Source organism: Nyctibius grandis, chromosome Z (genome assembly GCF_013368605.1).
Source record: "Nyctibius grandis isolate bNycGra1 chromosome Z, bNycGra1.pri, whole genome shotgun sequence".
Lineage (NCBI taxonomy): Eukaryota > Metazoa > Chordata > Aves > Nyctibiiformes > Nyctibiidae > Nyctibius > Nyctibius grandis.
Window position 1 is genome coordinate 41,761,506 of NC_090695.1, and position 26,786 is coordinate 41,788,291.

The 26,786-nt window shown below is 38.2% G+C and overlaps 1 protein-coding gene across 1 annotated transcript; it reads right to left on the minus strand.

Moving 5' to 3' along the window:
* Nucleotides 1–2,457: 2,457 nt before the first annotated feature.
* ANXA1 (annexin A1) lies at nucleotides 2,458–20,987 on the minus strand. The gene is made up of 13 exons (XM_068423033.1): nucleotides 20,952–20,987; nucleotides 16,949–17,027; nucleotides 14,645–14,738; nucleotides 13,716–13,810; nucleotides 12,047–12,160; nucleotides 11,347–11,437; nucleotides 10,268–10,347; nucleotides 9,270–9,326; nucleotides 7,807–7,900; nucleotides 7,091–7,186; nucleotides 5,979–6,037; nucleotides 4,210–4,332; nucleotides 2,458–2,827 (listed from the first exon to the last, which is right to left on the minus strand). The coding sequence occupies exons 2-13, from the start codon at nucleotides 17,012–17,014 to the stop codon at nucleotides 2,768–2,770; spliced, it is 1,029 nt and encodes a 342-aa protein (XP_068279134.1). The 5' UTR covers nucleotides 17,015–17,027; nucleotides 20,952–20,987; the 3' UTR covers nucleotides 2,458–2,767.
* Between the last annotated feature and the right edge of the window lie 5,799 nt (nucleotides 20,988–26,786).

The window sequence follows — 26,786 nt, forward strand, 5'->3', positions numbered from 1 at the left end:
GTAAAATTCCCATGGAAACAAAGAGTCGTATAAATACACCATAACATTGAAAACACTTGCGAAATGGCCATACGAGCAAAACTTTTTTAGTTTAAAAAGTCTGGTTTTTTTAAGTGCATGTGGATGTAGTGCCCACACTGTACGGAAATGTGCACCTCTCAGAGAGAAGTGAATGCCTACCGGAATTTAGCTGGCTTGCAGTGGTAGTAAATCTGTAACTCCTCATTGATACACCGCTACACAGACCTCCAGCAACCCTTTCCCTTCAAAAGAAGCAGCGTTTTCATTTGTAGAAATAGGCACAAACACAATACAATCAAAATCCAGCTACTCTTCCTAGATACACATAAAGTTATAGTGAAATATCTTAAAATTAGGAGAGCTGCTTAGAATGCAACAATGTACAGTACTCATTTCCTTCTGTTGCATACTCCTGCAGAACTTGTAATCAGATAACAACCATTTTTCTATTAATAACACGTTTAACTTCATACTGTCTCCTCCTTTACTCTGAAGGAAAATTCTAGGTGCTCACTTGTTCACACTTTGAAGTTGAATAGTTAGGCTGGGCTCTCACTAAGAACATGCTGCTGCTGAGCCCCTCTTGAACTCAGCCAAAAAGAAAGGCACCACTTCAAATAAATTTAAATTTTCAGTCATTCCTTCAGCTTTAATTGGAAGTAAATTTTAAAAACCTGCTATAGCTTTTTTTGGTGGATTTTTTGCATCTTTTGGCTTCTCTGGTGAACATACTTCTTGAAAAACAACTCTTTCCTATGCTGATGAAATCAGATTTTTTCCCTTTGTATAGCTCTGGTACCTCTCAATTTCACAATGATTGAAATGTTGAAACAAGAGTTTCACAATTAGGCCTAATAATACACTGGCTACAAGGTAATTAGTTATGACCCATCCAGTAAGTACAGGTTTGCTCTTTTTTTTTTGTGTTTCTCCAAGAATCTGGCCAGCAACACAGGTAGTACCTCAAAATCCATTCATTGAATTTTCTTGCCAAAGAGGTTAGCAAAGCATATATGCTTTATATGCACATATATTTATATATATATTTATATGCATATAACCAAAACATATATGATTATCACCACAAGTTCAAAAGGAAACCACAGCTGCAACTAATCATTCCCTTCTATGCATTTTCTTTAGTGAGAAAGGAAGCAAGGGGGTTCTGATAAAGCATCAAGATACCATCTTCATTTCATATTCAGTACAGTTAGACTTTCCTTCCATCAACAATCAACCTTTACAACTCATCATTACATGGACTAAAGGACTGGGAAATTTCATTCTCCTGACATCTGCCTCTTAAGGAAAACGCAACTTTTGCTAGTGCCACACTCAAAACATGCAAGGTGATTCGGTTTTGTTTTCTCTGAAGCTTGTCATTTGATCAAACTGATCCCTCAGCATATGACCTCTGTGCATATGCCTGCTTGTTTGTTTTTCTGTTGTTAACTGACAACTATCATGTGTTAACCCCATTGTCCTGGACACCCGTAAACTTTTTTGGTCAGAATATCTCTCTTACACCTATCCTATGAGGTCAATAAGGATTACCAACAAAGTAAACTATGGTGGGAACCATAGATCTTGGAAAATAATTGAGGTAGGTCAAAACTTGGTCCTGTGGAAGACACATGGGAATTTTCTCTCCAGATCTAGCAATGCCAATGTTTCTTCTAAGATAAGACTTCTCCTTTTCCAGACACATAGTTCTGTTATCCTAGACCATACAAATATGAAGCAAAGAGGGCCTGCAATGTTTAACACAAATTAGCCAAGACGACCTTTGATTTCCCAACAGTTTAGCATGGTGATGTTCAAATGAGTAACTAGAGACCACCATAACAAAGACTAGCAGTGTTTCCATGTAATGAAGAACTAACAAGTAATGCTTAATTCCACCACTGCACCTGAGGGCTATAACTCATTTGTACAGCATCTAGCACAATCGGGATGGTAATGCCAAACATAAGTTCCGTCTAAAGCAGAGGTAGTGATATTAGTTTTTTCACTTTGGAGATAATACAAAAAATTTACACAACTCATCAGGTAAAAGATAAAACTCCTACATGGGCTACGAAGAGGTTTTTCAGTTCTTTTTTTTCTTTTTTTTTTCCTATGTACAAAACGTAACAGGTGTATTTACTGTGGAGTTTAAATGAAAAAGAACAAGCCAGATATATCATTAGCTTTTTTATGTTGTTAAATTTTTTACTAAGCTACCTTTAGTTATTTTTCTTACATCTAGCATACATAAACCCTAGTTGAAGTGAAATGGAAAGGTATAGGCTCAGCTATACTGTGTGATATTGCTACATTCTTTTTTGATTATTTAAGTTATTTATTGATTTTTCTCTCATGCACTGTATGCAGAACAACTTGAAATTAAATGCAGAAAAGGAACAAAGAATATACAAAGTTCCACAAGGGTTAAACTTATTTTTAAAAGTTTATTTGCTTTGCATAGATGAAAACTTTACTTTTTTCATGATTAATCAAGCAAATAGAAACTTGGGGGCATTCTTTAGCTTTAGATAAATAATGTCAACAAGAGATATTAATGCCATTCAGAATAAAGATAGTGAAAAAATACATTCCAGGTTACAGGTTTTTGACATAACACATATGGACTAAGTACCATTCCAGAGAAATCTATCTGTGTAAAGCCTGTATTTTATACAGACAGCTGAGGCAAGTAAAAAGACCTTGAGCAACAGGGCTTGAGAGCATTGCAGGAACATGAAATTTAGTCATCACTTCCACATAAAGCCACCAGGAGGTTTTCATAATCCCCTTTGAGTTCATCCTGTCAATTTAAGTAGAAAAAAAACAGAATTGTTAGGGTAATGGTCTCAAGTGAAAGAAATTTCAGGAAGCATTTCCTGAAATTGTACCAATCATCAATCTTTCACCTAAATAAATTAATCACTTGATAACATGTACGTGTTAGCCACAGACTGAGCTTGAACTGAGTACCCTCACTGAAGTTATTCGTATGACCTAGAAATAAACACATGCATTTCCAGAGTGGAGTAGAGGTAGACAAGGCCAATAAAAATCCTGGGAGGTCTCATGGCGTAAATAAAGAAGAGAAGCACAGAAGATTTCTATTCACCCAGGAGCTTAAGCTTTTCTTCTCTAGATAAAGTGAAAATGCCTTCCTTGACCAGTGATGTTCAATGTTCTTTAATATTAAAACACTATATACATAGTATCTAGGATTATCTCAAACACAGGCAAATAGTACAGTGATATTCGATTCACCATAGAATTACTTATTCAGCTCGGAAAAAATTTGTAACATGCATTAAGTATGAATTCTAATTATTACGCGCTATGTTTTCTCAAATTTGAATATACGTTGCAGACACATATGAATTGTTTAGTGTAGCCAATCTGTGTCTCAGGCCATTTGGATGCAATTACCACTTTGGAACATGATGAGGTGATGCAATTACATACCAAATTACAGGTCACACAATCATGATCGAAGAATAAAAGTGATCTTTGGCATCTAACTGAAAAAGTAGCAGACACCAATAAAAATCAAAAAGGCATTTTGATACATATAAGGAGTATATTTCTACTCCAATCAAGACTTTTTTTTAGTGTCGTCTACTAGCCTCCAAAAAGCTGCTTTGCATGTTTAGCTTTCTTCAGGTCCCTCACTGGTTTAAATTTTCTGGAAAACACATTGGGTAGTCTCTCCCCTTTAAGAAGACATTTTTACTTAAGTCACCTGGAAAGCAGGCCCAATAAATATCAAGTTAACAAGGCATTTGCAGGAGTACTTCAAATGTTAAAAACCAATAGCCAGTTGCATATCTCCCATAGAGCTGTCAGTGCAATCACCTTCACTCTCCTGCCAATGTACCTTATGTCTGCCCAAGCACAGGAACCTGGGGATACTGCAGTGTCCATTCAGCTCTTGGCTTCTACTGTAAGATGATATCCTAAGACATGTCCCACTAGTAACAAATTGCTGTAGCTTCTGTGACAAAAACATTGGCCTAGAAAACGAATTAATTCTACCAGCATGTGGATCATTGGGAGCATGCATTATTTCTCTACAATGAGCTACTCAGGATGAACTGGTGACTGAGGAGCAGAAGAGTTAACAAATCCTTACTGAACTTTCAAATTATTTGGTTGTTCTGCATTTCATATGCCACCTGAGAGAAAACATACCATAATGGCTTGGCGGAGAGAGATGCCATACAGCCTCTTGTAATAGCCTTTGACCTCATTCATATCCACTTCATGGCGTGAAACTATGATTCTGATGAGCTCTTTGTGCCGTGTCCCAAAGCCCTGTTAAAAGAAAAAAAGAAAGAGGCTACTAACGTCATTGAAACATCTTAAATCAACGTTCTGTGTGTTAATCCATCAGACATCTTTGTAGGTGTACAGAGCCCACATCCTATTCCTTTAACATCTCTCATGAGAGGGTCCTCTCATATCCCACTTCTGTTCCCCATGAGCACAATTCACTTCTGACAGGCTACCTCAATCCCTGGATTTCCTTTTTACCCATTTCTTTTAGCTATTTCGTAAAAAGAGACATTTCCTTCACTGTCCTTGCTAGGCACCAGAGACAACCTAGACTTCACTGCCTTTTTTTATTATTTTTTTAAGAGTGTTATGAACTGTATTTTCATAACGATTCACTCAATTTTTCACATACTGCTCCTAATCAAGTCACAGGAGTTATGAAAATACCTGCATACTAGACAGTTTCAGGATCTCCAGCTGTCTCACTCAACTCAGGTTCCAAATTTGTCAGAAGGACCAGGGATGTTTTGTCAAAGATTAGGTTTCTACAGGGTTCTTGCCCAGATATGTAATTGCTTTCCTATTTACTTTTCATAGAATCATAGAATCGTTTTGGTTAGAAAGGACCTTTAAGATCATCCAGTTCTACCATTAACCTAACACTACCAAGTCAACCACTAAACCATGTCCCTAAGCACCACATCTACACGCCTTTTAAATACCTCCAGGGATGGTGACTCAACCACTTCCCTGGGCAGCCTGTGCCAATGCTTGATAACCTTTTCAGTGAAGAAATTTTTCCTGATACCCAGTCTAAACCTCCCCTGGAGCAACTTGAGGCCATTTGCTCTTAGCCTATCACTTGTCACCTGGTATAAGAGACCAACACCACCTCGCTACAACCTCCTTTCAGGTAGTTGTAGAGAGCGATAAGGTATCCCCTGAGCCTCCTTTTCTCCAGGCTAAACAACCCCAGTTCCCTCAGCCGCTCCTCATAAGACTTGTGCTCTAGACCCTTCACCAGCTTCATTGCCCTTCTTTGGACTTGCTCCAGCACCTCAATGTCTTTCTTGTAGTGAGGGGCCCAAAACTGAACACAGTATTCGAAGTGCTGCCTCACCAGTGCCGAGTACAGGGTGATGATCACTTCCATTGTCCTGCTGGCCACATTATTTCTCATACACTCCAGGATGCTGTTGGCCTTCTTGGCCACCTGGGCACACTGCTGGCTCATATTCAGCTGGCTGTCGACCAACACCCCCAGGTCCTTTTCCGCCAGGCAGCTTTCCAGCCGCTCTTCCCCAAGCCTGTAGCATTGCGTGGGGTTGTTGTGCCCCAAGTGCAGGACTCGACACTCAGCCTTGTTGAACCATTTCACTAATATTTTTGTGGTTTCATGAATTAGAAAATTTCCAATTAGCTTTCTGTCACTGTCTAGAGTAAAAGATATATGTATGGATGGACAGATGCCTTCCTGAACACACTATAGAAAACAGATGGCTCCTCCTATGGAAAGACACTCAGAGGTTTCAAATGAAAGAACAGGAGAGAGAGAAACACACTGAATTTCCCTCTGAAATCCTTTTTTTGTCACACAAAGGGCTTAGAGAGCTCTAGCTAGCTTGTTATTTTTCAGCTTACATAGCACTTTATGTTTACAAAGAGAAGTTATTTCTTTAGTTTACCTTCATCGCCAAGTGGAGTTTTTCAGCAAAGAAAGCTGGCTTGCTTGTGGCACACTTCACTGTAGTGAAACAATGAGATAAGGTCACATCTGTTACACATGTAACAAGTAACAAAAGGTAAAGTTTGGAAAGAAAACACTTTAAAAGCAGTTTCAGTGTTCCTACCAGCATATCCTATTTATTTACTTCTTTGTGACCTGTCTTTAAAATTCAGGAGAAGTAGCAGTTCCTTTCCTCTGTCTGTTCAGAAAGCAATTCAGTCAGGGGAGATTAATTACAAGACTGCGCTCCCTAGTTTACTGCCACAAAATTAAGGAAGATGTTGCAGTTCCCAAGAAGAAAAACATGACAGCATTTGTGTCTTCTACAGCAGAGCTAGAGGTTATGATCTGATGCTTTGTAAATGAAGTTATACTAAGTATTTGCCCTTCACTTCTGATATTAAGACAGATCTGATGGGTCTCATTCTTTTAGCCAAAGTACACTTGACTGTGATACAAAAGCTGAGAATGAAAATGGGTGTCTGGCTTCTGATTTCATCCCTGGTCCACTTTTAAGAGTGATTTAAGTGAGGCACTGCCTCACCTTATTTTTCATGAGGGACAGTAATGTTGAGAGTCTTAATATACACCTTTATCACAAACCTTATGAGAATATTTTCTTGAATAAAACTGCAGAAGGAAGTCTGTTATATTTTTGATAATCATTTGTTATAAATATCTATGAAAAACAAAATTTAGAGAAGAGTGGGTTTGGTTTTGTTTCTTTGAAGACAGGTTCAAAATTATCAGACTTTTGATACATATTGTCCCTTTTCTGACAGCTTTTTTGGTATATTGATTTCCTGTAAAGATCTTCCTATGTTGACAACACATCTGTTCTCCTTAAAAGACTTTTCTGCATATCAGGAGAGGTATTTCTACTCATCCATCAACTTTAACTCACTTTAAATAACTCAATTAAATCACTATGTTCGGACTATTTAGCAAGATTTTCAGTGAAGCAGGGTAAGCCCTGAATGGCCTCCTATCAGATCAAGTGTGACAGAAGTAAAAAGTAGGTTTTCATACAGTCAGTATATATCCTAGGTTACAATCTGCAGAACCACTTACCAAGGGCAGTCAGGCAGTTCTCAATATCACCTTTCAGCTCCAAATCCAGTACCTTGTTCATGTCATGCTTGCTGTATTTGGTGTACTTCTGAAAGACTAAATAAGGGAAGAAAACTCAGTGAATAATGATGAAAATACAATATTCTTCCTGCATTGCCTCTGCCTTATTCTGCCCTCACTGCTGCAGCAGCGCACACAGATGACTGATTGTAGGCCATATTTCTAATTTTCTTCAGCCAGCACAGTGTAAAGACCAGTTTTACTGAATGGACTGGTGGAGTCAGCATGAGGAATGGGACTTTGTTAGGATGGTAGGGTTCATGTTCCCACTGGTAGGGATAGAGGTGGTCCAATGACTCCACTGGAGCCTGTGACATTAGGTGATATCCCTCTACCCAGGGCAAACTGGCTGAAGAGCAAGACCATGTTGGAGAGCATTCAGAACTCCTGCCACACTGATCCCTTGGCCTTGTGATCACTGGCCATGCAGGACTTCATGGTAATAGTTTTGTTAACAACCTAAATAATATTGCTCATCACTAGTATGGAAAGAACAGCCAAGCTGCCAACCGCACCCTTAGTCAGCAAGCATATGTCCAATTACAAAGACCTCTGTAGCAGAGTCACGTCTTGATAATCTATAACTTCTCTGAGTTTATGAGCAGGCCATGTTCAAAATACAATTCCTGTGAAGCACAAAGTTTCATCCAACCTACCCCTTCGGAGATGTGGGTGGCTCCTTGCAGTAAGAACAGTAACAAACACATTAATATCTGTTCCTTTCCTTTTCTCTCCTGCTTCATACAAGGCCTGTCATAAAGAAAAGAAAGTAGCCAAGTTAACATCAGTATAATAAAACCCAAACAGAAATACTGTACTTCTGAGGCTACCAGCCAAAGGTAGGCCATTGCTTGTCAGAAATGGACTCTAGCCCTTGACACAATCCATAACAAAACTCTACACAACCTCAAACTAACTCTAGCTCTATCAAGTAATACTTCATACTTCACTTATGTCATAGTAGTACCTAGAGAACACTAGGCAGCTTCAAAACATATTTTCAGACATTTTACGATCACCATCTTGCTCTCCTGAGTCTATTACATTCTTGAATGAAGATATTTTTCATATATCACCATATGCTTACAGTGTGCATGGGACTTTTGGACTGGCAAGCTTTCTTCAGACAAAATTGTCTCTAGTATTAACTGGACAAATGTGAAAGACCAGCTACGCACCAAGTACTCCTTGTCTTTCCAGGAGTAACTTTAATGTAAAGTAAGAACCAAATCAGTCTCCTTCATTTTCCTCACCTCCTCAAACCTCTCCAGAAATAATAATTAAAGACCTCCACACAGCAGCTAAGAAGATTTAACAACTCTCTCTCTGCACCAGGAGAAAAAGTATTGAACTTCTGAGCTTAGACAGAGTAGTAATTTACTGACCTTTCATATCTAGGGTGATGACAAAACTAAACACTTTATGTAGCAGTAATAAAAGCAGTATTGCTCAATGGCTTTTTCTCGGTTGGATTTTTAAAAATCAATGTCCAGTCAATCTACATTTAAATTTTAACAATGATGTGAGATTATATAAATGAAAACTCAGGAAAGACTGATAAGGTTTACCAAGATTTTAACAAAAATAGTCACACTAATGGCAGAAGAAAGGTCAGCTGCTTATTTTAGAATTATTCATGAAATGACTGTGAGGTTTGCCCCATAATCTTGAAAGATTCATTACTGTAAAGCAATAGCTATAGCTAACATACTGCACAGTTCAAACTGGTCAAGGTATGGTAGCTGGTTCTGCACATACTTGAGCACATCCTTGTCCCTCAATTCAAGAAATACGTTATAAATAGAAGGAAGATAATGTCTAATTTCTCCTGTTGTTGACCTCTACTTCAAATGGTCTGCATGCATTACAGGAACTGGACGAGGTCTTGCAGAAATGTTTCTGAAGCTAGATAGTAGGGTGAAGATTTAAATTCCATCACATAGCAAAGCTTACATGAACTTTGTAAAATAGTAACCCCTCAGAAAAGATTGCTGCATAACATATAAATCTCTGTTAGGTCTGCAATGCACAAAATTCAAGTAGAACATTTGCAGCCAGAGTTTGTAATCTCAAGTAACTTGGATGAAGAAGCTCTGCAGAACGTCACCTATGATCTTACCCTGGCATCATTGTCAGCAAGCTCATCATTCACATGAGAATCTTCGCATCGATCAGCCTACGTAAATAAATAAATAAAATTTCACTGGTACTCACAATCATTCAGTTCACCACAACTCAACGTTTTAGAATGCTGCCCTACTATTCTCATACATAACTTCATATATAATTGCAGATAGATACAGTTAAGTCAATCATTCTATGAATAAAGCTGTTATATTTGTTAATCAATCAGAGCTCACATTTCTAAGGCCATCAGCAACTTATTTCTGAAGTCCTACAATACAATCCACTGGAAGTATTGTTTCTTAATGCGATGTTACAGGCTTGAAAGCTGTGATTTGCTCCCTGATAACCATTCAATAGACTCCTTTCAAGTTGATTTGAAAACAAAAACTGAAAATCCAAATGATGTACAGATATATCAAAACATAATCCCATGTGCATGTACAAGCTTCATATACATGTACTCTACAATCACGGAATCAAATATTTATACATTTTAAAAGGGTCTTTTTATTGGGCAGCTCCAGTGTTTAAACTCATCTGCTTTTGAACATAAATTCACAAAACACTTCGTCCACTTGTTAGCTCCCTGCCCCTGTCCCATTATCTAACTATTAAAAACATCTTTTTTCTCTAATTGTAAGCATTTCTTCTTTTTGTATTTCTAGTCAATTGACATGACATTATTCCTGTTGCTTTTTCAAGTGCTTACAGTTACCACAAAAAAGTCTTAAAAGCATAAACCATAAACAATAAGAAACACGATAAACAATAAAAAACATCATTGTTCTTTAAAATGCGTTTGAGATAAAATCTCATTATAGCTTGCTTAAGAACAATTTCATATGGTCTAAGATAGGTAAATAAAAAATAATGCAAATCAATAAATATTACCTTAAATCCTTATTTATTGTATGTCTCTCTAAAATAGTCTTGACAACATCCATTTTTTAGTATGGGTAATGTCACTCAAAATGCTTAAGCACATCATACCTTGGCTAGAGCAACCAAAGCCTTCTGAAAGTCTCCAGATGTGTCAGATATAATGTCTTGTGTCAGATCTCTCTTCAGCACTGAAATCAAAAGAAAAATGATTTGTAGTTTGTTTTAAAGTTATCAACTAGGTTGACTAGATAATCTTTAAAGGTCCCCTCCAACTCAAACCATTCTATGATTCTATGACTTTTTTCAGCCGTTTCTTAATTTCCCACTTAAATATGCCCACTAGAAATGCAATTTTCTTACTTTCATTTAGCTTCAAGAGAAGGGGTATATTTGTAACATGTCCTCTAATCTCTGAGACGTGCTGTGAAATTGGACGCTAAACCAAAAATCTGCTGAAACGGTCCTTCTCTAAGGTCTTGTGGGTGGCGTTGTCTTGGGCTCTTGCTTGTGAAGTACAAAAAAAAGCTTGAAACTTTTTCTGAGCCATTTGTCTTTCATTCTTATTTCTTATCGGCACTTAACTCAATCACAAAACTCTTCCAAAAAATCAACGTATTAATTCGACTTCTAACTGAGACTATTTGAATGGAAATCTCATGGAAAAGTCAGCCCGTACTCTCAGAAACCATTATTTAGACAGACAATACTGACCGCAGTAAACTCTACATATATGAGAGATACCGCATTATGTTTTAGTTATGTCTTCAAAGATTGTCCCCCTTTAGTTCACTGGTTGCTCCTACTACTATTGTTATCTGTGTCGCTAACTCAGTAAGTTCTTTTTCAAGCCTACTGAGATCTTAAGAGGTCAGCAATGTTTAGTTACAAGAGAAGAAAAGCAGCTGAGTTTTGTTTGCATCCTAGAAAGCATCTAAACGCACAGCCCATTCCATGAGGCATCTGCAGTTCTGGTGGTGATAATGTGCCTTTTCCTTTTGTATTGGGATCTCTGTAAGTTAGAAAAAGTCAGTACGACCTCCCTCACTTACAAATCTTCCAATCTTATGTGAAGCTTCACTTGCCTCCTACAATGTCATCTCAACTTCTCTTATTGAGAAGTGGGGCAAGACTGCAATGTGTCTGCTATAGAGTTATACCATTAATACTTGTTTCTTACTCCGAATTACCTTCTTTGTAGTATCTGCCGGCTTCTCTGATCTCTCTGTTGTTTCTTGAGGCCAGAATCTCGATTAAAGTATCTTCATCTGTTCCAAGCCCCTGATAAAAATGGTTGAATTTTTAGAAATGTTGTTTGTTACAACAAACTTAAAATTTAGAAGACCAGAAATAAGACAAAAATCATGGACTTGACTTCGAAGGCCCCACATGGAACAAGAAAGAAAAATGAAGAACATTGTTCTTCCATAGGATATTGTTATTTCAGCTCTTTTGGAATTAATTTTTATTACATCTAATACTATTGGAACCCAAGAGAAGCACCAAAGGGACCAAGCAGTGCACATAAAGGATAGGTACGTAAAATTTATGAAGAAAAATACACCCTTGTCTTTTTTGCTTTCTCTTACGTAAACACGTATGTAAATGCTATGGCTTTCCAACACTACATCAGCAAGCAGTTTTCAGAAGGCACAAAGAGTTCATTCTCACAGAAAAATACCGTTTTCAATCTCCTCCAACCCTGAAATTCAGCAGAGATTGCTGGGTCTTGTTCTCAGAATCTGGATAACCAGTATAGGTTTATTTTACAAAATGGGGTTAAAATGAAGACAATACACAAGCTTTGAAACCCAAGTTCAATGTCACTTACAGGTCCTGATAATTATTTATGTTCTTTAGGAAAGATTTTCTCAGAACTTTTTGCCTTACCTTCATAGCGGCTCTTAATTCTTCAGCATCAAACTGAGCTGGAGTTTTGAGCAGAGCCACAACAACATCTTCCAGGTGGCTTTTCAGAACTTTTTTCAAGGCTTCTTCCAGACTCTGCAATAGGAAGAATAAGAAACACACTAAACTAGTGAATGGTAGAAAGCTGCTGTTCAGCTACAGTCCAAAAATGAAGTCTGATCTCTGGTGAATCTTTGTCTACATCATTCTTGTAGCTACTAGAAAGAATTACGAAGCCTTACTTGAAATTCTTAATTTGTCACCTTTATGCTAATCCAAGTGTCAGGGTTTTTCAGTAAGTGTTCAGCAGTGCTTTCACACTTTGCAGTTCAGCCATATTCACCCATTTACAGCATCAGAAGAAGACTCAAAATAGGCTCCTTGTTTTTTAAGAGAAGGTAATACTATATTGCTCTTATGATTATGACTGAGTTGTTTGGATAACATTTTAATTCATCCATTTATTGTGTAAAGGATACAGAATTTGAGGTAGAGACCCTGTGGACGTACTGTAATATCACCCTACACAAAACTGCAAGTCCTGAAGTTAAGATTTGAGCTATATTCTAATTTGACCTAAATTTAAGTTAAAAAAAAACAAAATCTGATTTATTCAGCCTCCTATCTGGCAATGCTCAGTAATCTATTCTGTTACATTAAAAGTTACAACCCTGTTCTCCACCAAGTATGTGTCAAGGCTGTGGCTGTAAAAGTGAGAAGGTCAACCTGTTTTGTCAGGTTGAGCCAACGAGATTATTTCAGAAGCAAGCACTATGTCCATAGTTCGTTCTGTTCTGGTTTTGATGGTGTACCAGAAAAATATAATTCAAGGCTGATGCTTCCTCTGAGAAGGGAGAGGGCTGTGAAAACCACAAGTGAGGTTTCCTGAACAGAAACAGGAAATCTAGGCTAAAATGAGATATTAGACTTATTTTTCTAAGTTGACCCTTAAAAGTTACCCTTAAGAGTTACAAAGCAAAAAACTCAAAGGAATCACTTTCCAAGGAGCAAACGCCCAGTAACTCTGATATGCCAACTACGCAATTGTAATTTCAATTTAGAGTTACAGGTTCAACTGGACAAAATTTGTTACAGTTAAACCTTTTCCAGAAACATGCAGTAATTTCCAAGCTTCTCAGTTCCAGGGACTATCAGCTTTACCACTCAGAGGTAGAAGAACACTGCCTCCTGTACACCCATCCCCATACCAGTGTTGGTATAGTTGTGGAACAGCATTATGGTCCTACAACTTTTCTATGATACTTAGTATTCTATCTGAACTTAAATATTCAGAGAGATGCCTCCAGGTCCCCTTCCCCATATCTCCCTTTCTCTCAGCAGACTATCTCCCAGGCAGCAGTGAAATCTCTGCATTCCCAGTGATGTCGTGACTTAAAGGATCTCTAGGGCATTCAAAAAAACGGAAAGTCAGAACTTCAAAATTTTTCTTTTTATTTCAAATTAGTGGCTGCCATATTCAAAGGATCAGCACTGGCAATATAGTTGCAGGGTATTAGAATTCTGTCATAGTTTTCACAAACTACAGAAGCCAGAAGACTAGCTTTTTGTTTTATGAAGGTAAAGCTATATGTACCAGAAGCAACACTGATATTCTGGGTGTAAATTTAAGCTTGGCTTGAATATACTTTACCTTTCCTTTAGCCTGCTGATAGGCAGCTTTGATCTGCTGACGCTGAGCATTTGTTCTTTTAGTCAAGAGGTCAATGATGGTGGCTTCATCCACACCTATGAGTCACCAAACAACAATGTGTCTAATATATTGGAAATATTATAGTGGTCTCTAGTACGTCATTTAGCCAAATAATTTTTACATTTTATTATTTGCTTTATGTCATATTTTGATTTCTAGACACATTGAAGTTTAACTAAAGGAAAAACTGTAATCATCTACTGACTTACAATTAGCCATATACTGAAGAAACCCAATAAATAGGTTCCCATAGAACACAGAAACTTCTTTCTACAATTTCATATAGAAAGTCTTAAAGTGTTCTGAGTGCAGAACTTCTACTACAGAATAACTTTAAAAAAAAGCATTAGACAGCATACTCATTTAACCTCAGTAAGACAAATTGAAAAGGGCTTCAAAGTACAGGCAAAGTGCAGTAAGACAAATTGAAAAGGGCTTCAAAGTATAGGCAAAGTGCCAAATGTGGATTTCATTAAAAGAGAGATGTGCAATAGAAGCATACACTACCTTATCAGCATATCCACTGCCTCTTGTAGGGATTTTATGGAAATCAAATCAAAAAGTATTAGTATGGTATGTAATAATATTTTTTTATTCTCTAGAAATTAATTTTTTACAACCTTTCCTTCAACATATTCAAGAACTTTAATGTAGCATTAAGGTCTGAAATTGTAATGTAACATCAGGATATCAAAGAGTTGAGAATCTTTACCAAGTGGCATAATTTAATGTATTGCTAAGCTTTTAAAAGCAGAGGCACCCTCTCCTGCTTGCCATTGCCTCTCACTCTGATATTTTATTCAGTGCTCTTCTCAAAATTTCCTAAGGAAGAGTCCAAATGTAGCAGATTAAATATTTACTCCTCTTACCCTTTACAGTAATAGCTTTGTCCAAAGCAACAGCATCAGCTGATGGATTGAAGTTAGGGTACGACTGTACTCCAGGGCCACCTTTTGAACTTTTCTGCAGAGGAAAATAAAATAAAATTTAAAAAATAATAATTGCTCATTACAAATTATATTTTTTCAGAGAAGCAGTTTTAGATGCCTAAATAAACCATGTATTTGGGATTGCCTATTACAGGACTATCAAGGAACATACACAGTTTTGTAACTACAGAGAATTAAACAGACTCAGTAATGGATATGCATTGGATCTATTCCTTTCACACCTCTTATATTAAACTGAAAGTACTTCATATATTGTTTTAGGCACCTGAAGACCTATTTCTCAGAGTAAGTTCGATTCCACAGAAAAACACTTAACTGTCACGTTAGGCAATTATGTCCAAATTTTAAAGGCTCTAAAACCACAATTAGATCCTACAGGCACTGCCAGTAAAGTACTACTAATTGCCTTGCTCAGCTTACAAAAATTGTGCATCACATTATGTGACTTCTCAGCTGACTTATACCTAAGGCTACAAGCGCTTCTCGCACACAAGATCTCGGAGAAGAGTTCAAGTCTAATCTTATGAGGAAGTGGAGAACTGTTACCCAACTTTGAAGCTTGAGACGTAAGCCACATCTTCTTCACAGGCATTATCTACTGGCTGCCTTTGGTGAATCCACTCCTAGATGGGCACTCCCTAGTCAACGTCTAAAGTGCTCTGGGAATAACTAGGGATGACGAATTCCACTACGTGACAGATTACACGGCTTGCCCTAAGTCAGCAACATGACAAATTAAGTTAATGATAGGGCCTATAACCCAACAGCACTACCTAACCGATGCCATACTCATTATTGTCTTTTATAGAAGCTATAAAATGTCCCAAGATTTTTGGATGAAATATTTAGATAAAATTCTCCTTGGCATGATATATGGTGAGATTTTTTATTAAAAAAAAAAAAAAACAACAGTAGTTTAGCTGAACTTTAAGAATCACCTATACTCCTTGTCCTGTTTCAACAACTCACTATTTTAAGTTTTTTAAATCCTCTGCCACTGAAGTTAAATAGTACAAGACTATTGTCTTGAACTAAAGGCAAGTTCTTATGGATACATGTTTTATATACAGCATTCTGTATTGAATTTTGTACACTTCTAATGTCTGACAATTAAATATTCAACTCCCTACACAATTATATCACTAGGAGTTGTATGAGAGCAGAGGGACTGCATACTTAAAGAAGTGTCTTGCATACTTTTGAAAAAATCACTGTGACTTGTGTGATAAGCCAACAGAGGAATGAGACTGGTTTGCTGCCCGTTTCCCAGGCACACCAGGTTAGTCTTTGTATACTGGTTTCCACGACAAACTTGTCTACAAGGAATAAAAAATTGTCTCCAACCAACACAACCAGAATGACTCAGGACCCTGGGAGCGCAAGGGATGGTGGAGGCAAAGGTTTATTCACAAAATGTTATGGAGTCAAAATTACAAAATCCACAAAGGTCTAAAGCAGAAAACTTTATTTACTGAAATTTCCCCTCTACATTCAAATTTTTTCAAGATGACATTTCTGTCTGGATCTCCTATGATTTCACAGTGTGACGCTTTACCTTTGCTGACAGTCGTTTCAGTATCTTGATCAACTGCATTATCACAAAGACTCTCCATGTCATCCTAGTGCTTGACTTACCACCACCATAAGCTTCCCTTCTAATCAGTATCATACTGATTGTCTGAGTTGTTTTATTACATACTGTGACTCTTTCCACCATAAGCATGACATATGATATGAAAACTAGGACATATACCAGTGACTTTACTTCCTCCTTTACATTCCTGGGCTCCAACTCGTGGCTTTTCATACCTCAGCCTAACAGTCCCTGTTTTTCTCATGTACATCATCTGAACATGTTCTTACACGTTCACATACGTGTGCATCAGATTACTACTTTAAAGAGGATGACTTGAGTGAATCAGTGATTGGCCACTGGGAATTGCAATTTCATTACAGTAACTAGTTCTGCCTAAGAACTGATAACTAAACTGATATGTGCAAATAAGTGTAATTTTTCATCTGATAGCAGATATACCAGTCTATTAGATTATGTTAGATTATATGCTGAAATAAAATTGCATTTCAGTTCTAATGAGCTAGAGTTTTGCCATTGGTTTTCCTCCCTTTGAGTATTTGAAAGACATTCTGTGGCGTGTGCCTTTAAACCACTTTTAAAAGTATTTGAAAATAAGCATGAAGCTCTCAAAAGGTGATAATACTTACAATACATTCCTGTTCCTGATTTTCCATGAACCATGCCTGTTTCAGAAATTCTGATACCATAGCCATGTTGACAGAGTTTCTGGGAAGAGATGCATCAAGTTACAAACAATTTTTCATCGTTTTCAGCACCAGTGCAACTCAAGGTTTCCCACTCTCAAAATCCCTTCTCTTGAACTATGATATGCATGGGTTAGTTTCCCAAGTAATAATTGGTCTGTGCCATTAGAAGCAGATAACTTTTGTTTATGTTTGGCGGGTGACGCAATGCCCCATAATTGCCTGCTCACCCCTACACTCTTAGCTACTTGCAGAAGTTTTAGATTAGAAATAGAACAGTAAACTAGTTGGATTATTTGCTTATTGATTACGGCAACACCTAAGCATTATCACTGACTTAGAAAGGGAAGTTACCAAAATCAAATTAAAGTTTGTCTTTCCCCATTAGTTAAGGTATCAGCTATGCCCATTCAGCTTACCAAATATTTGATTCTGTTCAAATTCAGCTGTAAACAAGTATTCTTGTCTGATTTTTTACTGAGGCTGGAGCTTTTGTGTGTTACGTTAAGACAAATATTCCCTTGTTAAACATACTCTCATGTAATTTCTTCGACTAGCTCCTTCCTAAGGAAAATGAGTAAAATCAGACAGTTTAACTCACACTATTCCTTATTTCTTACATATTTTCTCCAATTTCAATAAAAGAATAGAGCATTACCCATTTAAGAAGGGAAGAAAAGTAATTTTTGCTTTTTACCACTCAAAATGAAAATCAGTCCAGCTTTTCCATTAGATACCATGCAGATGGGAAAAAAAGACAAACAGTGAAGTAATTTGACATTGAACACCCAAAAACAATGAATAGGTTGCTTCATAACAACTTTGGTGTGAGGAATATTCTGTTTGCTAATAGAAGCAGTGGGGAAACAAAGACCAGAAATTAATGTTTTATCAAATAAAGTGTTTTTGGTCTGCTCAAAATAGCTTTTTTTTTGAAAAACACACCTCCACAGCAAACTCTAGGGAAGGCTTGGTTTTAAAGCATACATATGAACAATAAACTAAAGATAATGTTGCTGGGTAAATTAAAGTGTCTTTGAATCTAGTGTGAAAAGACAAGATGCTATTCACGGTCTTGGGGTATAGATAATATAATGTAGATCATATATACGAGTATAAAAAATGATGTTGCTTATGCTGCAAACACACTTGCCTTACTTATGCCCTACGTCCTACAGGAAGGGCAAAGAGCAGTCATTTAAAGAGACATAACTAGGCCCAATCAGTGTAGCTGCAGCCCAGCTGCTTCCTTCCCTCATAGCAAAACTGCAAAATTTACTTGCACGCTCAGCTGCCAACAAAGCCTCAGCTACTTCCCACAGCCGTCCTCCAGCCCTCCAGCCCAGCTGCACCCTTCCCTCCCTTCTCCAATGCAGGAGCCACACTCCCTCTTCCTCAGAAAACTCTTGTTTTTGTGCCTTCCCTCAGCCCTGAGGGCACAAAATTCAGCTCTGCCTGTGCTGCTAGAAAAACTGAAACTGATTCTGAATCTGTATTTATTTGTAACAGTAGGTTTCATCTGGGTGAAAAATGGTCAGAATATTGTGTAAATTGTAAGGATCAACTCTTATGCACGTGCCATCTATTGAGGATCAGGAAAGTGTACTTACGTTGCTATTAAAGCCAGTGTTTTATCCAGCCGTTACAGTGCCTCCTGTACCTTTCTTGTATTGACAGAAGTATATGAGGCCAGATGAAGTGCTATACTATCTAAAGTTCTGCTGCATTTTATAGCAGCACACATAAAGGCCATATGCAGCAGGATGAAAACATTTTAAAGTCTCCATAGGAGGTGCACTGCGTCACCAACAGTGACACGTACAGATATGTATGTCGACTAATAGATTCACAGAGTGTATAATCGTTTAAAACTAAGAAACAAGATTCAGTCTCATAGCACCAGGTATGAGAAGAGATAGGATCAAAACTCCATTTTGGTTGACAGAGAAACACTTCTCAGGTTAAAGCTGGTAGAGCTGGCCCCCGGGGAGAACTGCTCACATCTTCATTTCCTCTGCCTGTTCCCACCCCCACCCCTCACACCTAGCTCTAGAGGTTTTGCTGCTCTTGGGCATGACTAGAGCAGAAGGCTGCTAGCCTACACTAAATTGGGTTTTTTAAGCCCCTAAACGTTTATGTCTATCCTAATTTAAATTAGAGATACAGTAAAAGAACTCTGTGCCTTAAAACTAAGCCTTTTTTTCCCTCCTTTTTAAATAAAGAGACAGATCCATCTATTTCCATCTAGCAAAAAAATAACGTAATTTTTATAGAAGTCAAAGTAGGTAATGGCTCTTGAGAGGGGCTAAAGACCTTACTCAGATTCAATTGGCTCAGAAAGTTAAGAAACCACCTTATACATAAAACTGTTTGCCTGCTTTGCAAGAAACTATGGCTAATAAGAAAAAGAAGATTGGAATCTAGGAAGACAGCCAGCCCCTGACAGAGTTGAAGTCTTTCCCAATGCTTTCACTAATGCCACTCTACAATGCAAACAGCTCATGTAAACAATACCTAGATCCAGGAGGGATAAATTCAGTCAAAATATCATTTTAATTTAGTACAAAAAGGGCTGGAAGAATTGATGGCTTTCTGCCATATACTTTCCCTTACTTCAGCGCTCAGGACAAAGTCTATGAACAGGAAGATGAAAAAACATATTTACCTACAGAGCGGTGCAAACAGAAGGTACTGTAGAAAAGTGAGACATTTCTTTCTGGTTACTCCATACCAAATACCTATTTGAGAGTTACTTTGTTTAATAAAATATTGTCCAGGCCATGTGTCCCACTTCCCAAACTGGAATGTGTAGGAGACCCATTTAAAAGGAAAGTGGATCAAGAACTTAAAATTTCCCAATCTGAAAAATATTGTGTTTTTTCTGCATTTTATCATTACACTTAGAATGATCAACACTGCAACTGCAATGACAAATCAAACAGAAATCCAGACTGAAAGCCCTAAGAGTTGTTTCACAAGAATTACTGCAATGTTACTTTCTCTCTGACTCCCAGTCCACAGAAAAAAGCACCTTTGAACTGGTTATATGAAAATTTTTAAAAGTTTTAAGAAAATACTCAACATTTATTGAAAATATTTAAAGACACAAACTAGACTTTTACACTACAGTCTGTGTCAAACACCATCATTTCTCCTTGATTATTTAACCATATCATGACCTGTATTACTTACATCATCTCTGGTTACTGTCCAATACTAGTTACCAAGATCTTGATGTAAATAAAGGTCATTACACCCTACCAGAAAAACAGGCAGTAGATCTAACACAATAATTTTTTTTACAGTGGGAAAGTCTACTCAATACGAATGAAAACATGGGAGAGAAAAACAACCTCTTCCTTGGAAAATTCGGTAGAAAATTTTAGCAGAACAAAACCCAGATGACACAGCCCTTGCTTATATGGCTTTGTCTAAGTTCTTATTCACAAAACCAGGGTTTTGTTCTTATGTTTCTAAAAGTTTGCTCAGCTGCAGTTTCATAACTTTCATGAGCAAAAATCCCTCTACAGTCCCAAAGCAGCAAACTGTTGTTGAAGTAATAACAGTTGTTTCTTTTTTTAGGTTTCCATACAAAGCACATTAGTTTTCTAGCAACTCCAGTTTTACTGCAGATTTCTACAGCAGCCTACTACAAAGACAAAGAGAAAGCACAGGAAACAGTCAGCTCCAAATAAGTTTGCTTTTAAACTTTAAAGCTTTTTTTTTCCAATTCCTTACATGCATTAAATAAAAGCACTAATTGTCCAAGCCCTTCCATGCACATGAAACATTTCAAAACTTAAAGAATTTCTCCTGCCCACAGCCATCTTTTCTCATGCCAGCAAATCCAACTCACAGAAAATTGCACCAGCTCACTTGACAAATTTAGTATACAATTCTTAAAGGCTGTCAGGTCTACAGAGAGCAGCAAACTACAAAAACCTACCTTTTTCCTCACAAATACTACTTTTCAGGGCAGCACAGTCAGGAGTAAAAGAGCAGAAGGCTCGCAATGCTTTTATAGCGCTGTGCCGGAGACCCCACCTAGCAACCAGCGTGTTTGCACAGCCCCAGCAACCAGCTGATCTTTGCAGAAACTAAATCTGGGTACTGTCCAAAACACAGAACCACACAAAAAAAAGTCATTGCAAAACTATGTGCTGGAGAAAGCAGGAGCAGATTTCAGAAGGGAAAAGGCAACGAATGAGCATGCTTTGGTAGCTCCCCTCCCCTGCCATGGCCACATCCTTCACTGTAGTAAATTATCATAAATCTTTTGGGATTGTAAGACTAAAATGTTAAAAAACTAAACTTCAGTTACTCCCTTCACATTTTGACATGTCTGATACTACCTCAAAGTGAATATATTAAGATAAATCTTTGCTGAGTGAAACTGTGAGAGAAAAAAGGGTGGAGAAGAGTCGATGCGGCTTCCATGCTTCACTGAGCTCTCATGGTTATTAGCTCTGCTTCTTTTGCACTCAAGCCCGTGGTAGAAATGGTCCAGGAATAAGACATGTCTGAAACCTAATATCGATACCCTATATCTTTTACTGTATTTTTTTTTTAAGGAAACACCTGGAAACTGGCAGGCTCAATAGAAGGGCAATAACCGGCACCTACATAATTAGAAAGAGGTTGAAACATTCAGATTAAACTCTGAAGTTCAAAGTAAGAGTAGTTTGTGCAAGATGAGAGATTTCGCCAGCCTGCTAGAAGCAGTTTCTGCAAGCACTTCCTCACCACGCTGGCCAAACACATTTGCCAGAGCACGTCCGGCACAGCACTGTACAGCGTATCATTAACATCTCAGATTGGCCCGGAACACAATGCCCAGTGAAGAAATACCACTTCCTGAACCAGAAGCATTTGCAACTAGCAGATTGGCCTTCCAGCTGGCTGTTGTCGTGCCTTCTGCTGACCTTCTGCGATCCAGTGGTACCTGCAGGATGAGGAAGTATGGCTGATCTGCCTCTCATGGGCATACATGAAATACAGCCTGCCCTTGAAACACAAGTGTAGCAATTAAAATGAGGAGGAAGTGGAATAGACTGCGGGATAGCATTAGAGGGGACACTCGCGAGTTCCTCAAATGTAGCACATCATTGCATACACAATCTAGATCTGCTTACGCCTTCCTCTGTTTAAAATAGCTCTGTAGAAAATGTTGAGACCCTAAACCCATCCCCGCAATGGGATTTTGTTGCAAGTGCTGGGGATCAGCTCAGCATCAGCACAGCCAAGGGAGTTCCCATCCCACTGGGCCAAGGGAAGAGCCCCCAGCAGTGCTATGGGAGGCAGTGGCCAGGCCACCCCAGCCCTGAGACACGACATCAGCTGCAGCCCAAGAGCTTGGTCCCTGCCTGAATCACCGCCCCATTGCCTTGCAACTGGGCTGGGACTGGCTGTGGGACCTGGGCCGGGCCCAACCTGTGGGCTGATGTCCTGTCTCATCCATCCCCATCTCCATCCCCAGTCCAATGCCTGTAGCTGAGGCTGCCCCCAGTACCCTCCCGGCTGTCCTGCTCCTGGCTGAGGTGGTGGGACAGCACAGGCTGCCAGGCCCTGCCTTGCCAACCCCCATGGAGAGTCCTGGCCCCAGTCATGGCCCCCAGGGAACCCACAGCTCCCCAGACTCTGACAGCAATTTTCCCCTGCACATTGTTCTTTCCTTTTTTTCCTGCACATTTCACATGTTATTTGACAAAGGTATTTCAGATATTTTCAGTAAGCTGAATAATTGAAGGGGTCCACCAGTTGACAGCAAACTGTCAGGTTATATTTAATTTTGTTTATTTAATTATAATATTTGAAGTTCAGATTACTCCTGCTGTTCTTACCTTCTCCATGTCAGTACAATGCTACCAGTCTTATTTCACTGGTGTCAGATGTTGGCCAAAACCTCTGTTTACACTCTTTTTCTGGGGCTGCTTCCTTTGTCTATTAATAAGCACGGCTAATTACAGTCCAGTTATACTGAAAAGTTGGAAATCTGTGCATATCCCCGGTGCACCTAGCTGAGTCTTTTGAAGTACTGAAATAACCTAGAAAGCTGTGTTACACAGGCTCAGAGTACCTTTATAAGTTTTTGACATTTTCTTAGTAAAGAAAATAGCACAGCAGCATTTACTGGAGGACTTTAAGGGTAGGAATCAGTATGTTACATGTATTTAGTAAGACACTTTTCCACGTCGACTCTTTTTTCTAATACGCCTTCTCAATAATTGGACTATTATGCCATTTTCATCATAGCAGATTTTCACCTCATTTTTTTTTATTGTATTGTTTTTCAGGCCTGTGTTTCTACTTTCAGAGTGATCTGACATGAAGGCATTGTGCTACAACATATTGTAGGAGCTGTTTGCATTTGCTTTTCCTCCTTAACAGGCGAGGAGATGTTGACTCATCGTCTTCCTGAAGCTAGAGTGAGTCACCATATGAGCTTTGTTGTACAAAACACTTACACTTTAAAAATGCACTTTAATTGGAGGGAGCTTTAGTGTTCATTGTTAAGTTTTTAACTGTAACTCCGTCATTTGTTTCACAAAGTTGCAACAGTTTGTGTATTGTTTATTGTTGACGTGGCATTGTTTATTCAGAAGTGGCAAAGCATGCAGCTACTGTCGTAGAATAAATGAGACAAAAATAAATGTTTTTCTTTACTTATGTGCTCAATGGGACATCTCTCAGGTACTGCCAGTATCACTATTTCGATACAATAGTCAATGTAGTATGGAATACAGTTGTTGCTGAGAGAAATGTTAATTTTCAGTAAAAATGAAAAATAGTTGCTTTTGGTAAACTGTCAGATTTGACCTTGCCAAATATTTCTCTTGAGGCTGACGATAACAGATTGAGTGGGCAGATGGAGTTTCCCCAAGCAATTCATTCTACACAAGATGATAGCAAAATGACTCAGGAATTTTGTTGGAGGTTGGGAGAAAGATCAGCAGCCCTTACATCTATTTCAGAGCTGGTGCCTCCCCTGCTGCAGCTCTGTGTTTGTTCTACCTGGGATACCTTAAAGAAGATATAAGTTTGGGGGCATTTGGGAAAGGACTGTTCTACCTATACTCAGCCAAAGAACAATCTGAAGTGACCTTCAGTTTACTATGAGATAAACATTAAGTGGAAATTGATGCTAACAAATCGCATTTTTATGAAATAACATTATCCTGCAGGAGCTCCTGAGTGTACTAAGCCAGACAATAAGACATAAAACAGAGCTCTGCCTATTTCCCACCAGGATAGTCATTTATTTTGAGCCAGCTGATAGCAAGCCAGAGCCACCTGGAATCTGCCTCTCTCACCTTTAGCACCTTGTGACTTCATTTATCTTCAGTAGCTTTTATCCACATCCTATAACACTGAGGAGAAACTCGTTACTCCTTTTCCTTAGACAGTCAGGAACTGCAGGGTAACCAGCTGTACTCAGATTTCAATTAATAGAGACAGTAATATAGATGATAGAGATCTAAGAGCATGTAATGTCACCATGGTGTGAGTTACAGCCATCCTACTGAAGGCAGTAATACTTCCAACAAGTCATTCCAGAACAAACCCAGTACTTCTTCCACTAAGTCATATTTACCAGTTCCTGGAAAAATTCTTGTTTTAGGAAGCATGTGTCAGTTACATTATTCAGAAAAATATCCTCAGACCTTCATCACTTCCTTTGACATTACAACAGATTAGATTTCAATTTCAGTGAAAACAGCTATACTATCTATTTATTTGCACATAATCTGCATGATTCTAGATAGGTCCATCTAGAGTCAGGTTGTGATCATGGGTATCCTCATGATCCTGTACCATGGGCTGGGTGTCAGAGTTTCAAATCTAGACACACAACTTCTTTTTTAGTTTCATGCTTAAAGAAAAAAAAAGATAAAACATATTCATAAGATGCATAGTCAAAACTGTGTAATATCTCTTATGGCTTCTCTGGTAAAGGATTCATTTTCATTAATGTGTTATTTCCCATTCAGATCATGTTTCAGCTATGGATCTCTTTGCAAGCTTGCAAATAGAGAAAAGATTGGAAATATGCATTTGTGTCTTGATTATGATTCGAAATAATTCATAAATATTTTTGAGGAATTTTCTAACTAGGATTAATTGTATTTGTTTTTGCAGAGCACAAAATGTTTATCATTCACCTCTCTGTTTCATCATGCATTAACCAATATTTTATTAGTGCCTCATGAAATACGGGATTGGCATTGATCCTCCGGCAACAGGAACTCCATGCTTTAATCAAACATGCACCTGCTTCTATAATTAGCTCTAATATTAACTATGCACTCAGTTGCAGTAAATACCTTTCTGTAGCTCCAGAGATTTCTAGAAGTGTAAAGGAATTTTCTGAGTCTCATGGTAAACCAAATCTTGGCTATCCAGAAGATACAAAATGTTAGTGAACTGCCCCCTACATAAACAAATAAAAATACCCCATGCTGTACTAGAAACAGTCAGAATAGCTGGGTGTGAAGTCATGTCAAGACGCCACCATTTTAGGAACTAGAAGTCTCATTCAGCTTAAATGAGCTCAAGTTTTGTCACTCATTTTAATGGAACCAGGGATTCATCTTAGGGATACAGATTAGGAAATGCTTCGAAAAGCTTTTTCAACTCGTCAGACTGCCTTCCAGGCATAAGCCCTGACTCCATTATGGTTGTGTGCCAAAGTAATCTATATGAGGAAAATCTGGACCTTCTAGGAAGCCTCTACGAAAAAAGCTTTGGAAACCCTGTGTACACAAATCCTCCTCCAAATTGCAGTAGAGCAAAACAGACCTGTTCGATGATGAAGTTGTGACAAAAATAGTAAATCACTGGGGAAGGTGTAACTCAATGCACATACAGTGGGAAGTGCTATGGGGACAAGAAAAAGAAGTAGGAATCCATAAGGTTTTTACTGTCCTATACAGTCTATAATGCTAATCAGAGGTCAGAGGGTATATATAATTACAGAAGTGGTATTCAAGGGAAGGGAACACAAATGACAGGGCTTTACTTTAAACAATTAAACAATATATGACTGCAATGGAAAGCTTATTGCCCTTAATGGGGAAAGGTCTTGTGAAAACAAAACAAAAAGAAAACAAAACAGGAGAGCAGGTGGCATGTTGCAACTGATCCTAGGAGGACTGGAACTGGGCAGTGTCTTCCAGTGAGACCAAGAAGCAGGATGAGCAGTCCTCTGTATTTCAAAAGAGAGTGCTGAACCCTGCTGCAAAATTATGTTGTTGTAACTTCGAAGAAATAAGAGACAACATTAACTAGCAAAAGTTAATGAGCAGATGGACCACTTGTGGTGTTGCAATATGTAGGTTAAATTTAGCTATCTGGTGTTTTAAAGCTTATTTGGCATTCTGAAATTGGTTTGATTCTCCAAAGTAGCTTCACATCTACTGTCATTTCTGGATTCTCTTTTTTCCTTTAAAAAAATGTAATGTATTAAACATTTCCAGATACCTCCTTAGAAAACTATGCTGCTTTGGTTGTTTCTGTATAGTGAAATGAATACCAGTGAGTGGTTCTATTGACAATAAACATACAGGTTAAAACAATAAAGCATGTCTTACTCCCTATCTACAATGAGGAGCGAGTATCATATTCTGAAGCTTTAGAATCACTTCAGTCAAGCTGAGACCTGTTAAGAGTGGCATAGCCCTGACTTGGCTCCCACTATCACACAGAAACAGGTATGGCATAATAAATGAATAATAATAAATTATGTTTTGCTCATTGTCTACATTCAGGGTGTGATAAGAACAGC